The 17412-nt window shown below is 35.6% G+C and overlaps 1 protein-coding gene across 6 annotated transcripts in view; it reads left to right on the forward strand.

Moving 5' to 3' along the window:
* Positions 1-15612, forward strand: part of Synd (protein kinase C and casein kinase substrate in neurons protein Synd) — a 91936-nt gene extending 76324 nt beyond the window's left edge. For 3 of the 6 annotated variants that reach the window (XM_089711386.1, XM_089711387.1, XM_089711389.1), the window contains 7 exons: positions 8034-8275; positions 8496-8616; positions 9677-9934; positions 11172-11273; positions 12128-12270; positions 13038-13240; positions 13631-15612. In XM_089711386.1, the coding sequence (XP_089567512.1) occupies positions 8034-8275; positions 8496-8616; positions 9677-9934; positions 11172-11273; positions 12128-12270; positions 13038-13240; positions 13631-13743 (1182 nt within the window). In that variant the 3' untranslated portion in view covers positions 13744-15612. The remainder of the gene's footprint in view (positions 1-8033; positions 8276-8495; positions 8617-9676; positions 9935-11171; positions 11274-12127; positions 12271-13037; positions 13241-13630) is intronic. The other 3 variants (XM_089711388.1, XM_089711390.1, XM_089711391.1) reach the window with 3 other exon arrangements.
* Positions 15613-17412: the final 1800 nt, after the last annotated feature.

Consider the following 17412-nt stretch of genomic DNA (forward strand, 5'->3'; position numbering starts at 1 on the left):
GGAAGTTCAGTCAAAAAGACTGTACTTATTCAATGTTCAGTTTGTTTATTTGCTTCTCAAAATATACTTTTGGTATATTTTGCTTGGAGTTAGAACTTAATGGAAGTGTTCTTTCGCTTCTAAAATAGTCGTCAGAATACGCTTTTTACGCAGCAAGATTGTACTTATTTCTTGTTATGACAGCTTGATTGTTTTCTTCAAAGTATTTTGCCTCGAGTTAGATGTTTATGAAAGTGTTTTTTGTCTTCAAAAAACTCTTTAGACGCGGAAAATTTGTATTTATGCAGTGTTTTGTTAGAACGAAGTTGTTAGAATCAAATTTTTTAATATTTTATTATTGTATTACACTAATGAAATTGTGGTAAACTGTAACAAAGAACAGCCTACATGGCTTCGTTCTCATTTCTATTTCATGTTTTTATTCACAATTTTACAATTATAAATAAACGACGACTTTTCTTTTTTCCCCGCTATAAATAGAACATTAAAAATAACTTTCAACAAAATGTAGCCATAAATAAATGAGTAAAAATGAGCTTTTAGCTAAAATTACCTTATTCGTTGAGACTTTTCACAGTGGTTATTGTAGCGTACTACAATACATACATTTTATAGATATATACTCTTATAATAGCGGACAGACACTGGCTGTGACCTAGAAATGCCACTGGTGTGCGGAAGGCGGGGAATTAGGCGTCAGCTCATCTAGTATACCTAAACTGTATGCTAGGCATTTAGAATTTATATTATGTAGATTATTTTAGAGCTAGTCTAAGAGCGTAGACGCACTATGCGGGTAGCCGCATTGCGGGTAGCCGTCCGGCTGACCGCAATCACAATAATTATGTACGTAATATTCATTTCTATGCGCACTGTGCGGTCTGCGGTAGCCGCATCGCAGTGCGCATAGAAATGAATATTACGTACATAATTGTGATTGCGGTCAGCTGGACGGCTACCCGCAACGCGGCTACCCGCATAGTGCGTATACGCTCTTAGATTACAAAAGGAGCTAGTATAGATGAGCGTTCTTATGTCATTTTAATGTTCGTTTATGGTTCGTTTTATTTCGTTTCATACACTTAATTGTAAACACACACACATATGTCTGTACACTTAATAATTGATATATTTAGTTTTTTGATACACTATTGAATAAAAATTGGTTTATTTTTGTTACAGAAAATTAAGTAACACTTAAACATCTCAAGACATATTGTCAATATATAAATTAAAACATATCCTGTACTCAATTAAATAAGTAATCAACAACAATCTTATCTGCATTTACTAGGAAACCTTTCCACAACAACTTTGTAACTGTCCTCCGATTATGGAAATATTTACCTGTATGATATGTTCATTACGGTATAATTATATGTTGACCCAGAATGCGAGTGGTCCACTTGTAGGGTGAGATGAGACTGCGTTGAGGGCTTGTGCTTGAGATTTTATATGAGAAATGTAATTTACTAATGATTTAAGGGCCTAGTTAGTGCAAGTAGTTTGTGCGTCTGTGTATAGCTTTATAAATATGTGCTTGATGATGATAAAGGAATGAAATGAATGCGTAGCTTGTCTTAATTACTAACAAAAATGTATTGATTAAATGAATGATTTTTTTAAGATGAAGCTCAATTATCCCGATCTCGGGCAGTAGATCTACTAGGTACTAATATAATTTTAATTTTATTGACTGCTTTACCTACAAAAGAATACAGCGTTATCTTAGATTTATTTTACATTTTGTTTACTGGCAATAAGTTGTTGTGGTAGTAGTAGGTACGTTGCAAAAAATACTTTTCGAGATAATGACAGATACATTCAAGTAACATTATAAGGAATACAAACATTGTATCTATTATACAACAACTTGCAACACATGAAATTACCGTCCTTGTGGTCATGCAGCGTGTCGCCCTTGGCCACTTCACACCTTGACATACATGCACTATCTGTAAGACTGCCTGCTTAAGATAGTTAATAGATAACATTCTTGTGATATATGATTTAGGATTGTATGTCAAATACTTTTTAAAGTATTAAGAGAATCAATAAGGGGGTAAAATCACTGAAAGACTATTCAGACCTTTTTATGTAGTGACATACATATATATAGGTAAATATATATGTTTTTGCAGTGCAGTGTTGTATGTCAATTACATTTTTAAACAGACGGAAATTGTTGGTAAAATCGACGATCTTATTTTATATTTTCACTTTTAACAATTGAGAGAAAAGCATATTGGTAAATTATTAGGATATCCCACTTTGGAGTATATTTTCATATATTATTTTTTCATTTTAACACATCTAAGCTAAACAGAACATATCCAGAAGTTGTGAAGCTGGCTATTAATATTGAATTATAGTCGGTGATTTTTACGTAATAATCGTTCGTTAAACTATGCGACACTTTTGAGTTGGGAGTGATGCCAAATTGCTATTGATGGTCAATAATTCTATGAACAATTTTGCAGCTGTTACTTTCATAAGTTAAAATAAAAAATTAATGAATGAAAATTTTATTTTATTCAATTCATCTTAAATTTATCAACATTAAGTATTAACAAATTTATCAGTTACGCACCTATTGCAAAACCAACAAACGAAAGAATATTGTACGTGTGTATCTATGTTGGAATAATTTAATTGGTTAGTTATTATTAATTTAAGTAAAGGTATAGATTTAATTATCCTTCAAAGTAAATCAGAACAATTTTCTCTATATATCAAATATTTTCATTCATGTCTCATGTTGCAATCCACCCAAATATTTTCAATATCATGTCACGCGTTCGGCTATAAAAAAAATCATCATATCTAATTAATAAATAGAAACCGTGTAACCTTAAATACGTTATAAGTTTATTGATTTTCTATATTTTTGTCGAATCAGCGGCGCGGGCGGCTGCGTCACGTCGTCAAGTCTATTGTAGTTTGAGTGGCTATTGTTAGCCTTAATTTTATAAATATTTGTATATTTAAAAAGATAGAGCGCGGTGATTTATTTAGTTTATAGTTGTAAGAGATTATTAATTTGATTGTTTTTACATAATATGATGCTAGTTAAAAGTTTGCAGAACTAAACATAACTGCTTTCAAATAAAAAATATACTTTATAAAAAAAAATATTAGGTTGTGTAAATGAAATACGACGTAGGTAATGGTAAAATTTTTATTTATAAAATCAGTATCAAACAAGTCTCACGTATTTGTGTCAGTCAATTGTTTAGATAAGGAGCACCTTTTGATATGGAATATTTTACTGCACTCGAAATTTACGATAAAAATGTACCGTTTCTGCAATTGTAACAATAGACTTGATTTCAAAATTATTTTTAATGAAGTTAGTGTGTAAGGTGACTAAAATAGGTCCTTTTTAATGGGCAAATTAAAGACTGATTGATATGAGGGATGCTCAATCAATCAAATAAAACTACCATAGAATTATTTTTATAATCACAAAAAAAATCTTAAATTATTTCAGGTATACACATCTTTGGATTTACTTTCACAAGGAACAAAAAATATCTCATTACATAAATTTTATATCAAGATTTAACTACTATATCAAATGACACTACACAAATCGACATATGTACTACAATTTACAAAAGGTATATAATAGCCTCGATGATAATAGCTAGGTTCAGTAAAGTGGTCCCATAACTCAGGGCCCTCCACACAAGAGCAAAGAGGCTCGGTCCCTCAGCCTCTGTCACGTGCGATCCTGCGTCTAAGAGCTAGCGCGCACCACGACTTTATGCAGCGTGATTATTTTATCGCAGAAATACAGCGTATGAGTTACTATGACAATGCGCGCACATGCGAATAAATAATCGCAGCGATTTTAAAATTGTGATTTGTCACATTTTGCTGCGACTGCTCGCGACGCGATTGTCGCGAAAATGAAATGCAGAATATGAAATTGTATGGGACCGGGCGCACTGCGATCATAAAATCGCACACTCGGGCCCGGCCGGCACTTCACTTGTGTTTCGTCTGTCCAACAGTAAACATCATAGTGTTATAGGTATTGTTTGGTAAACATAAACTCAGTAATCTGTCAAAAGTTTGAATTTATTTATTTATTTATTTAACACTTTATTGTGCATGAAACAAAATATACATAAAGGTTACAATAATAAAAAAAAATAAAAAAGCACAAAGGGTGGCCTTTTGGCGGAATTTTCATTCTATAATAGCCAAAGAATTTTTTGGGATACATCCATATCAGAAATATATACCATACATGGAAGTTCATTGTATTTCTGATAAAAGAAACCTTTGACAATTTTATCTGCTGTAAAAGGATGAGTCTAATATTGACGAATTTTCTTTTTTTTTTTCTTCTTATCCTCCGAAGTAGTAAATAAAGACAAGCAACTTGTACGAAATCCATGATGAAAGTGAGTAATGATCACTATTAAATTATCGCTGTGCGCGCACCGTACTCTCTGCGATTTTCTACAGCGCGATATTGAAATCGTGTCGCAAAAATTAAAATCGTGGTGCGCGCTTGGCCTAACTTGAGATGATATCGCTCTTGATAGCTATCGATTTTAGTTTACAAAATTGGGGCTAGTTTGGGATAAGGGGAAGAGAGAAGTGCTTTGGTACGTGGTTCTAATGCTATTTAATAACCTACCTCGTACTAGCTAGAAGAATAATGGTACCATTCTAAGTAGCTTTGTTATTCTACTATTATAGACTACTAGCGGTCCGCCCCGGCTTCGCCCGTGGTACATGTTTACGTTTTCTCTACATAAGAACCTGCATCCTCGTACTTCAAGGAATATAATAAAAAAAGAATTATCGAAATCGGTTCAGCCGTTCTCGAGTTATGCGCTTACCAACACATTTTGCGATTCATTTTTATATATAAGACTAGCGGTCCGCCCCGGCTTCGCCCGTGGTACATGTTTACGTTTTCTCTACATAAGAACCATCCTCGTACTTCAAGGAATATAATAAAAAAAGAATTATCGAAATCGGTTCAGCCGTTCTCGAGTTATGCGCTTACCAACACATTTTGCGATTCATTTTTATATATAAGATAATATTTACGAAAAGATATTTAATCTATAATCCGGTTGTTATACTAAATCTTTGCAAAAGCTTTTTGTTTTAACAAGAAAAAAGCAAGTTTCATTAAAAGATAACCAGCAACTATTCGGAAATAAAATTTTAATATTCGGTGCAGAAAACGTTTTAATATTCCGAAGAAAGAGGAAACATGTGTAGGCATTGTCTCTTCCCAAGTGAACACAAGCGTTAAATGTCGCCCGCGGCGAGGCCATACATCTCGTGTTAGAGATGCTCGTGTATTGTGATGTATTTTTATATAGATCTAGTTTTTTAGATAGTTGGATTGTATGGAAGAAGATTTAGAATGAAGGACTTTTATGACTGATCGTAAATCTGCAATACAGTGCAGTGTTCCATGTATGTATTTAACTCCGTATTGATCGTGTCACTTGGTAGTATGAATTCGACACAATAGTAGATATTTTACAGTTGTATAGTACGTCTACACGTTTAGTAAGATTTATATTCGTATACATTGACACTGGTAACCAATTTATTAAGTTATGTATTTATTATAAGTATCAAACTGTATATATTTTTGTTTATTCAAAGGCAATAAGCTCGGTCTAATCAAATAAGTTCCCTTGCCGATACGAAAAAGTGCACTCAATCGTTCCTTGTTTACGACTTGGCTCGTAAAATACCAATACATTTTTCCAATGATTGCTGCGACATTATTTTACGTAGTATTTTTTAAATTTCTTGGCAAGCAAGCTCGTCTTAAGTGCAAACTAACGCTAAACTCAAACTTGATCATGGCTCGACACAAAGATTGTCATCGCTTCTTCGTAAGGGTCATTAAAGCCAAATTAATATTTCATCCACACCTCGTATTATGAAGGTTAAAGAAGCTATGAAAAGCAAGTGGCTTTTAGTATGTTTTGTGTAATTAGATAGTGCAAAAATGTAATGAAGTATAAGAACCAAGTAAGGAAATCAGCAAAATCTTTTTACAAAGCAAGAAACTATGCATCTATACTTACCTTAGATATACGAATCGTAATGTAGTCTAGTGTAAATTTGGACAATGAACCCCGAACATCTGGTCACAACGCGGCATTGTCATTGACGCTTGGCCGTCAGCCAGCACTCAGCAGTGACCGATAAATGTATCGAATGCATTGTATGTGTGTAACTAGCTGGAAAATATGTATGTATGTATGTATGTGTAGATTTATGGCTGTAGAAGTTAGGGTAAGTGCGTGTGTATGATGTGTTTATCGAGCTGGATTGGTACCTAATGGTCAAATGATATGAGTGGTTGTATTGAGTAAATTCCTTAATTGTGTCGAAGGACTAGAAGGTTATTTGGCAAAATTTCAAGAGCAAGACTAGGAATTATAGGGTTTTTAGTTACTAATTAAGTATAGGTAGATTTTGATTTAATATTTTTGGTCATCATTCTTCTGTCTTCTGCTTTGCCAAAAGATGTTTAAAGAAGTGATCTGTATAATTTAACTATATTTTAAAGTTTATTAAACAACTGGTATAACTAACTCCTAAAAGAAAACTTTCCAACAGGTAATTAATATATAATTAATATAAGTAATTTAGATGAGAGATTTATGATAATTCAGTCATCAACCTAGCTAGCATCTTAGATTCATCTAGTCTATGTTCTCATTGGTGACGTTTTTGTTTTATTCATACGCTATCAGAGAGACACATTGGTAAGGGAGTGGTTGTGGCTAGAAAACATTTTAAAGCTATTTTGTCTGTGTAAAAGTAGTATCGAGTGTGTTTTTAAAGTTTTCTGTACTTAAATATAAATATATTCATCATTATGTGTTATTGCTAGTTGTTGTCTAAGAGTTGATGCTAGTATTATTTGGTTTTAAATTCCACATCTTCAAAGCCGTTTCTTATGAAATTACCCTGCCCTTTTATAAAGAAAATTTATGCAGCTTTGCAAAGTTAATCTCAGTGCTCTGTTTACTATAATCTTTATAAATACTCTACATACAACATAGTTCGTTTTACATAAGTCTATATATTAAGTAAAATGTTATTACAGTTTTGTCACATCGGATAAACTTCGATATAACTATTTCAAAAGCGACAGATTTCCCTCAGGGCGGATTTGGACTAGTCTCTCGGAAACGAATTTCGCTTACGGCTTGCAAGGTGGAATTATGAAATAGTTATTTACTTATTTTCACACGTTATTTCATACATTAGGATCATATATTTTAAATAAATGGATAGTTGATATGGAAATTGCTTTTATCCCGTGTGAAACAGGTGTTTCTGAGCTAGAGCCAAATTCATAATAATTATGCTTTGTTAATTAAATTTTAGGATAACTTTTCAAAAGCTTGATTAATTAACTATATGATATAAAAATATTAATTACAAAATTATAAATTTATTTTGTAATAAAATTCCAAAACAAACACAAACACCGCAGCAAAAATATTTCGAATAACTGAAATCTGTTTTTACATTACACGCCAGACGCGCAACTCCGTCAACCAGCTTATTTCCAGGTGCGAATAAATGTAATTATAAGCAGACGAGGAGGGCCCGGAGGGGTTGGTTCACGGAGTGACGCGCGCCGGCTTAATATATAAGCGGGTTCGGAAATAAGGAAATTAAAGAGATTTTTCTTCTAACTCTTGTTTTACGTCGATGAAATGATGAGTTGAAAAATTTTAATCTATTTTGTAAGTCTTGTAAATATATACAATTTTTTTTTGTGTGCTAAAGTTCAACTTTAACGTATTTTATAAGGCAGCCTCAATCTATTTCAGTATAAATAGAATACTTATAGTTTTTCCCATTAATTTATTGAAGAAAAGCTCCTTTATGTAGTTATTTCCTTCAAATATCGCTAGTTCCCTCCCAGCTATCTCTCTTAGTATACAGTATCAAGTATACCCCATAAACATATTATCATTAGCGCCCCATCCGAGCCAGTGACTAACACGTTACACTGATAACAGTCGGACCGTTCGCAGGTGAAGAAAATGGCGGAGCGCGTGGCCAAGTGTCGCGAGGACGTGACCAAGAGCAGGGACAAGTACCAAGCGGCCCTCAGCGAGATCACGGCGTATAACCCGCGGTATATAGAGGACATGACGGGCGTGTTCGAGCGCTGTCAGCAGATGGAGGCGCAAAGGTTGACGTTCTTCAAGGATGTGCTGTTCAGCTTCCACAAGTGCTTGAACATTAGCCAGGAGCCCACGTAAGTGTTAAAGCTAGTAGTTGAGTTAGCCAGAATATGCTTTGGGAAGTATGCCGGAAATAGGAATAAGTGAGAATTTGACTTGTATTTAGACTAATATTGAGTATGAAGAAGTTATGTTTTTTAAGAAATTTCGCACATACGATATTCTGATTTATCCGTAATTGTATGATTGAACGCAATAGAGCTCTCTCTACATAAATTGCCGCCACATTTTCAGATTACCACAAATATACGAAGAGTTCCACCACACGATAAACAACGCGGACCACCAGAAGGACCTCAAATGGTGGGCCAACAACCACGGAGTCAACATGGCCATGGCGTGGCCACAGTTCGAGGTATCACTCACACATTGCGACCATACCCTCTCTATGCCTAACGCTTCTCTTTAAAACTACGCATGTTAGAACATTCTAGTATCTCTCTCTCGATTGGCTGACTTTCCAACCTTAGTTCATGTAACAGCCTGCTTCTAGTTGGCCTCGAAATTTCTTCGTAGACACTATTGTAGTTAGCGAAACCTTCAGTTAATTCTTTAGTCAACAACTAACGTTTGCATTGACTGAGCCATGTTTGATCAAGTTGTGCGCGGTTACGAAATCTCTGAGCAAACAAGTGTGCCGCAAACGAGTTTACTTACTTCCAAAATATACAGAATTATTACACTGTGAAGAGAGATTCGTATGAAAAAAGTGCTACACAATTAAATTTGATTAAATTTAAAATAAAAACACAGAAAACCATTATATCTTAAAACACTTTCATATAATTTCTTAATATTCGAGACGCAATCAATCTGTCAAATTATACAGGCAAGACTCAGGGAGTTTAAGTGGATTGGCGAAGGGGTAATATATAAAGTTTGAAGCGATGTAACGTGGGCAGATTGATGTCGGTCGGCGCAAATTGCAAATAAAACTACCCGCTCTAGGGGTAACTTAAATTGATCTCGAGGGATATTGGATAGGGACAATTCAAATGTATAGTAACTAAATTATTAACAGTAAAAAGGCAAAACACTCAATTCATTCACTCAATACCACGTCAATAACAATAAAAAACTTTATAATTGCTAAAGCCACAAAAAATTTGACACATCACGTTCAAAACAGGAAAACATCAAATAAACAAGAGATAGGCGCCACGCCAAAACATTCACGAAACTTACGAACGCAACGCATAAACATAACCAAATTTGGCACCAACCAAACAGAATAAAACTGTTGAACTTAACTGACGAATCGTCGAAACAATTTGGCATAAAACATTTTAACAGAGAAAAACAGATAAAAAACAAGCAAAGCACATTAGACACGAATAAAAGTAATAGCGAAGTGCCAAACAGCTGATACATCTCATAAAACCAGAAAAGAGGTATTAGACACGAATGTTCAATAGGACGAACCGTCGGAGACCACCGAGCCGATCCGATACAAATACCTCCCGGCCGCTGCGTCCGTGGCCCTGCACCACGTGGCGGGCACGGCGCGCAGGGTCCGCCAGGCGCCCTACGGAGCCCTGCTCTCGGCCGCCGCCAGCCGCCTGCGACTGCTGCTCCCGGCCATCTGCCTCAGGGAGGCACGGGAACGGCGCGTCGCACCCTCCGACACGACTAGCGTGTATAACGGAGATTGCTATTATACCAACTCCTACCTGGTACGCCGTCACGGTGTAGGTGCGGCGATTTTCAGAGCTCCAGATGCACGACCGGGAAGATGATCAAAACACAACAAAAGGGGATAAAACAAACGCATGTTGCATTCTCATCCGGCTCGAAGGACCAATTGTTTAGGGCACGCACACACTGTTGCAAAAACCGCAAACACAGCTCTGTCAATCGCCAGAATGACCAATGGTATATTATAGACAAGGCACGATAGAGATTCTCGTCGAAACGCACGTGACACTGGTTTTGGCGTACACCGTGATGGTTTTGATCGTAGATAATGCAAATACAACGCACGTTACGTTTTACGTACAATTTATCAAATATCAAGCACGGCAAGTTGCACTACATTTATAAAACACGGAAAGAATTAATTTAAATTGGATTTAAAGTAGACTTGTTGTCTTGTTAAATGAACAAGTAAAATGCACTTCGATATTTAATATAATTGACAAATAAACGGAATGAATTCAACGCATGATCTATAAAAATAAAGTAAAATCGTTCGACACATTAATTTAAAAAAATCATCTAATTTTCTTCCTTTATCTAAGCCCATCACTACTTCACACTCCATGTACAAACATGTAAATATCACCATATAAATAATAATAATAGTTTCTGAATGTGAACATGACAAGCTGCAGCTTTTCCTAAGTGATTGAATTAACTCTTCAATAATAATTAATCCTAGCCAAGTCTTTGAAACTAATTCTAACTTCATTTGAAACATACCATGCCTATGTCACCTAAAAACTACCAAAAGCATGGTAAAGTTGACCCCATAGTTGAACACAGCGTGGCTTGTTGTCGCAAAATGTTCACCAGCTTTGAATGGAAGTGCCCAATTTTTGTTTTCTTTAATTTAATTTTGTTTCATTTTGAGTTTGCTTCCACGGGATGAAATGTTGGGATTTTGAATAGAATTTCTCAGAATTAAATACATATTATAAGAGATGTTTTCGAACTATTTATGTTGAAGTTCGCTTTTATCGAACTAACCAACTTATAAGTCATAATTTTGAGCAACGAACTAATTGCAATAACATCGAACTAACTGAAATTAAGTTCGATTAAAGTTTCGAACTATTTCACGTAATAATTAAATAAAATAGAGAATTGAAATTATTGAAATATTGTCATTTACGTTTTGATAATCGTCAAAATCCTAACGTATCGTCCCGTAAATAAACGTTCGTGTCGGCTTGACCGCGTGTATCGACCCAGGAATACACGGAGGAGTTCCGGGACATCGCCAAGGGCAAGTCGAAGGAGAGCCTGCCCACCGGACCGATCACGTTGCTGAACCAACGGCCCGTCAGCGAAGACGTACGTCCCTTGCACCGCTGAATATGCGGCTCACTCGATTCTAAATCTATTTATACCAGTAAATAAATAAAATTCGTGCTATATTTGAGATTTTTACTTGCAATATAGAGTTATCTTCAAATTAATTGTATTTTTGTATGTAAGTCGAGTGAGACCGCATGTTCAGTACTTTTTTTTATTTTACCTGAACGGACATATTTTGTAAGTCAATTCTTAAGTGTACTTATAATTAAAAGTTGACGTTCCATCGAATTAGTACCGATGACGAACAAAATATGACGCTGTGAGTTTACCAAGGGCTAAGCACATTTGTACCACGCGTAAGTCCTTTAAAGTGATAGGTATTTTTGTTTTACATCTATTCAGTGATTAAAGAATAAACGATAAAATTTTATAACTCGTACGACGTGTGGTTAGGCCCATTTATGGGATTCAAATGAGAATGAAATACGAAAAAATATCTTAAAAATTGTTGACCTCTAGTTGAATGCCTTTTCAGGATTTGCATGTTGATTCTTTAAAAGTAACGGGAATGTGGGTCATTCTCATTTCGATCTTTGAGCGAGCTTCATATATTTTGCCCATTAGAAATTATTTTATTTTATTTTTTTCCTTATATTTTGCGCAAGTCGATGTTGCATGATGAATGTTGCTTATCGATATGCATATTGGCACGTTATAATAATTAACCCTTTAAAATATCTATTTATACATATGTTTACAGATTTCTATATATTTAAAGTATAATTGTATCAACGCGCAAAAATACCAACTATTAATTAAATATCTAATTTGTTTATGGCTGAGTGTTGCGCTGTTGCATGTTTGTTAAAGTTTTATCATCTGTGGTGTAGGAGCTCCCGCCAATTGTGAACAGCAAGATGAGCAAGGCAGCCAATCACACGGAGCCAACACCGGTCAATAACACCGCGTCACAGAACAGCACCGCTAACAATACCATAGACAAGAAATCCATCAGCGCCCCCATCGCGGTCACGTAAGTATTTTTTTATACCTATTTGTCAGTTTAATTGTGTATGAAATGTCCTCGGTGCGAATTTATTTAGGCTACATCGTTTAGGTTTAATATTTAAATATTGTTATTTTAAATTTACCATAAATAAAGAAGATACATTGGCAAATCTAATTTCTGAAAGTCACTGAAAGTGCTTAAATTAATTTTGAACCGCATCTATCTATCCTTCCAGATCCTTTATCTAAAACATTAATTACATTTAATGTAACAGCCATAATTCCCCCTCCTCTCTAGTATACAACGTCTGGAGATATACACGTATCCGTCACCGTCCAACGCGTCCGTTCAGCCGAATACTCGCTACACTAACACGTTCTCTAGATACATTATAAGTGAAATGGACGACGCTTTTGATCGGTTATTTAAATCTATTCAATATTCAAAATAGTTAAAAGTTGTACATAGTTAAGTAGAAATGTTCGTTATGTAATTAATAAGTTCGCAGTAAGTTCGTTGTTAAGGGAATTAGTTCGTACTATTTAAGTGAATAAGTTCGTTGATTTAGAAAATACTTTTAAGAAGGTCGATATTAAAATAATGTCGATATTAAAATAGTTCGTATTTCCTACATGTTTTAGAGAATTAGTTCGATTTTTTATAAAATTTAGTGGACAAGTTCGTTATTTCAATTAGTTCGTAGTTCGTACACGTATAAGTGTATTAGTTCGTTGTTTTACACATTGTTAACATAAATTTTGTTTTAAAGTTTATTTTTGATCATATTCCAGGAACGGCACAGCGTCAGCGCCCAAGTCGAAGCAGTCGTCACCCGCGAAGGAAGCGGGCGCGCGGCAGGACAACCCGTTCGAGGAGGAGGAGTGGGACGAGGAGTCGGCCGGCGCGCTCACCGACACCGGCGAGCCCGGAGTGCCCGTGCGGGCGCTGTACGACTACACCGGCGCCGAGAGCGACGAGCTCAGCTTCCGGCAGGGTGAGTGGGGGAGTGGGGGAGTGGGGGGGAGCTCACACACACCGGCGAGTGTAGTTATTTACAAGTAGAAAAAAGTGTCAGAAATGAAACTTTTTTGGCACAATTCAAAGATACCAAAATCGTCGTCTTATTCCATGACGTGACGGTATACGGACGCAGTAAAAAAGGTCCTCTTCAAAATCTGGGAAAGCATATAATGAGGTCCAAAAAAATCTGCTGTGACAGACTCACTTGTACTAGATATTATTTACCTACATAATATTGTAAAAAAAAAACATCCTATCCAAACACAACTACAAATGTTACACGACAAATGTTATTACTGCTGCATATCAATGTGTACAAAGAAAAATAAAACTCGTTTTAAAATGCTTCATCATGTCTTTCCAGGTGACTTATTCGAAAAATTAGAAGACGAAGACGAGCAGGGCTGGTGCAAGGGGCGCAAAGATGGCCGCGTGGGGCTCTACCCCGCTAACTACGTGGAGCCCGTGGGACACTAACTCTGGGATCCAACCCCGTGGGATTCGAGCCCCACTTGGGATTCTACCCGATGGGATGCAACCCCGTGGGATCCGAACCCCACTTGGGATCCAACCCTATGGGATCCGAGCCCTTGGGATCCGACCCCATATGGGATTCAGGATCCCATCTGGGTCACCAGCCGCATTTGGGAACTAACCCCGGGAACTCACGCAACTGGCAACCAACGAAGGGAACTTTTACACTAAGTTATAATTGTGTAGTAATTTAGTGTCGCGTAAATCCGTGCGACTATGTTTGGGTTCATGAGATTAGGTCTTTTAAATTGTTTCTATAAATGTAAATTATCATTTTTTACTGTTTTGGTAATGAAATTGTTAATAAATTATTTCGTTTTCATTTTGTTTGTTAAATTTCTTACTTTTTGACATGTTTAGATCTTTTCAAAAACATCCGTTTATCTCTTCGAGTAAAGTCGTTGTAACTGCAGATTATATAAAATTTGTCGACCATTTGTAAAAGATGTAACTGATTTCTGAAATACTTAGCAAATTACAGAATTATAATCGATGCTATTTTATAAAGACAAAATATATTTACTATTCAATCCTTATTAGTGTTGCAAATTAGTAAAAATATTTAATGAATGTTTAGAGAAAATAGTAAATTGATATCAGGAGAGATCCATTACGTTGTTATATTATGGATTTATTTAAATATCGAAATAAAGCGTTTTCCAAACAAATATCAGCAATTATGGGCAATTAGTTGCTTTTAGATGTAATTTACGTGTTTGACATACAACAGTATAAACGAAGTATTATTGACAGTTTTTATAATAGCTGTATAAAAATGGCCTTAAATATTTTGGCGGTAGAATAAGGAAAATTATTGAGCGTTGTGTGAGTTGCGTGACGAATTAGCGGTCTTATGAACATTTTGAGATCATTTCATCGAAGTATTATCATGGTAGCTTAAAAGATTTTCGACGCTTTTAATGTGCACCGTGTACAACTTTTGTACTCCTAAATTTTATACTACTTGAACGTGCGAAACGCGCAACTAGTTCGATTGCCGACAATCGATCCGTAGTTGGGCGTTTTGGAATTATATTTGTACAATTTGGAAACCAAAAATTTAAAATTATAGTGACATTAACTATGGACTAAGGTTTTGGTCGCCGGACGCGGTCCTCGCGGCCGAATCTTTGCTAGCGCGATACTGTTCAATTAAAATCGTATAATAAATAAATGTTTTGCGTTAGTGAAGGTGCGGTGATCCGGTGAACGTAGCGAAGCCAAAAAAATGAACGCCAATTATATACAAGTAGGCACCGACCGCTCTGCGGTACCGAGCGCGGTCGACTCTGCTCTGTACAATGTACATACACAGTTACATAATCGTCTTGCATAGAGTATTTATTTCCTGTTGTATATAAATGTATAATTATATGTGAGGGACGCGACGAGTGGCCGCCTGTCAGCCGAGCCGAGAAACGGCCTAATTTTCACGAAAAAAACTTTGAACCGCGATATATAGAGGTGCTACGTTATTTTTCTAGCGAAGACAGGAGCGCCATTTCGTCGCTTAGATTTAAAATTAATATATTGAGATGTTTACCTTTCCCTTTCTTTTTTACCTCGTTTTAAAATATTGTTGTATTGTGTACGTATTGTAATGAAATAGCGACGAGTCATTAGTTGAGGCTGCGTTTTATCACTTGACTCTTGACACGCGGTAGACGTAGTTTTATTGTTTTAATTGTTATAGGTTCAGAGACCACTTGTGAAAATTCATTGTAATATATTATTATCAGAGAGAGGGTGGCTACGGACCACATATGTTAATATATTATTAATATTGGTAAAATAAATTGTTACATATGATAACGTGGTTTTATTTACGATTTATCGTGTCTTACCCCATTCCTGCCATCTAATTTTAATCACACTCAAAATAAAATTATTGTATCATGATCGGTACATGTTGCCGTTACTTTGTTCATTTTTATGTATAAATACAAAACAATCATAATATAAAATATAGATACAATTCAATAATTGAAAGATTCAGTTAATATTTCTTTGAATTAAAGAATAAAGAATAAGGCACCAGTGCAAACTTAGCACCCCATCAATGGAATTTTGGGTCGAAAATGACCTTGATCGTTAGGTCCCCGTTAGGTCCTTTAAGGTCCCACAATTTTTTCGTTAGGTCCCCTTTAGTTTTTTTTTAAATAATTTTTTAAATTTTAGGTATAAAAAAAAATGCACTTTAGCACCCCATCCATAGAATTTTGGGTCAAAAATGACCTCAATCGATAGGTCTCCGTTAGGTCCTATAAGGTCCCACAATTTTTTCGTTAGGTCCCCTTTAGTTTTTTTTTAAATAATTTTTTTTTAATTTTAGGTATAAAAAAGTTACACTTTAGCACCCCATCCATAGCAAAATTGGCAAATTTTATCAAAATCGTATTCTTTACCGTTAGGTCCGTATGGGCTCATCATTGAAATTGTTGAATTATTTATTTTATTAAAATTATAAAATAATAAAAACCTGCGCATGCGCCTTAGAGCATTAAGGCATGCGCACATCATACATAAACAGCGCGAAATTTAAAATGGTATCGTTTCATTTATTAAATAAATCTATTGTTCTGAGAGTGCTTATTTATTAAAAACCTACTTTTCAACCTAGAATTAAAATAACCTGGTATTAGTGTCAATCTATGGTGTCAATATATTTTTTGTAGCGGCCACAGGGCCACACTACGGTCGAGGTATAGATTCGGAAAGAATAACATGCAACAAATCATTAATTTGATTCGGGATGACCTTCGCGTGGACACTCGAGGGGGCGGTATTCCAGTGGAACTGCAAGTGATGGCAGTTATTCGATATTGGGGCCGGCATGAGGTAGATGTGACTTGTGCTCTAGTTTTGGATATATACAATAGAAAAGCCTGTATAACGATCTATTACATTACAGATCCAAGAAGATTGTGCTGACATTCACAGAATGAGTCAACAGACACTTTCCCGTTTGTCCCGAAATGTTGCTATTGCGTTAGCTTCTAAAAGTTCGCGTTATATTAATATGCCGTCGAACTCAACCGAGGAAGCCAAAGCAATTAGGAAATTTGAGGCCATAATATGCGGGATGAAGCGTATCATTGGTGCAATAGATTGCACTCATATTAAGATACGCAAAGTGAGTGGAGAGGCTGGACAGTACTATGTTAATAGGAAGGGACATTACTCCATTAACACTCAAGTATGAACATTGTACAATAACATTTTAGTTTGATCATAGTGTATTTAAAGTAATAAATTTTCATTGTTATGTGTGCTATTATGTGTTTCTAATTTATAATAATATTGATGACAATAATTACAGGTAGTATGTGACTCTGACCTTAAAATCTGCGATATTGTGTGTCACTGGAGAGGAAGTACACATGATTCCCGCATATATAGAGAAAGCTCAATAAAGCGGAGGTTTGAGGAGAATGAATTTCATGGGAAGCTGATTGGAGATAGCGGGTATCCTTGTACTTCGCATCTTCTAACACCAATATTAAGACCAAGGACACAGGCAGAAGAAAGGTACAACCTGAGTCACATACGAACGAGGAATACTGTAGAGCGTTGCTTTGGGGTGTGGAAGCAAAGATTCCGCATACTCAACGA

Source organism: Colias philodice, chromosome 26, assembly GCF_061535455.1.
Source record: "Colias philodice isolate Cphi_HAF_F1 chromosome 26, ilColPhil1 Martin Lab GWU primary, whole genome shotgun sequence".
NCBI lineage: Eukaryota > Metazoa > Arthropoda > Insecta > Lepidoptera > Pieridae > Colias > Colias philodice.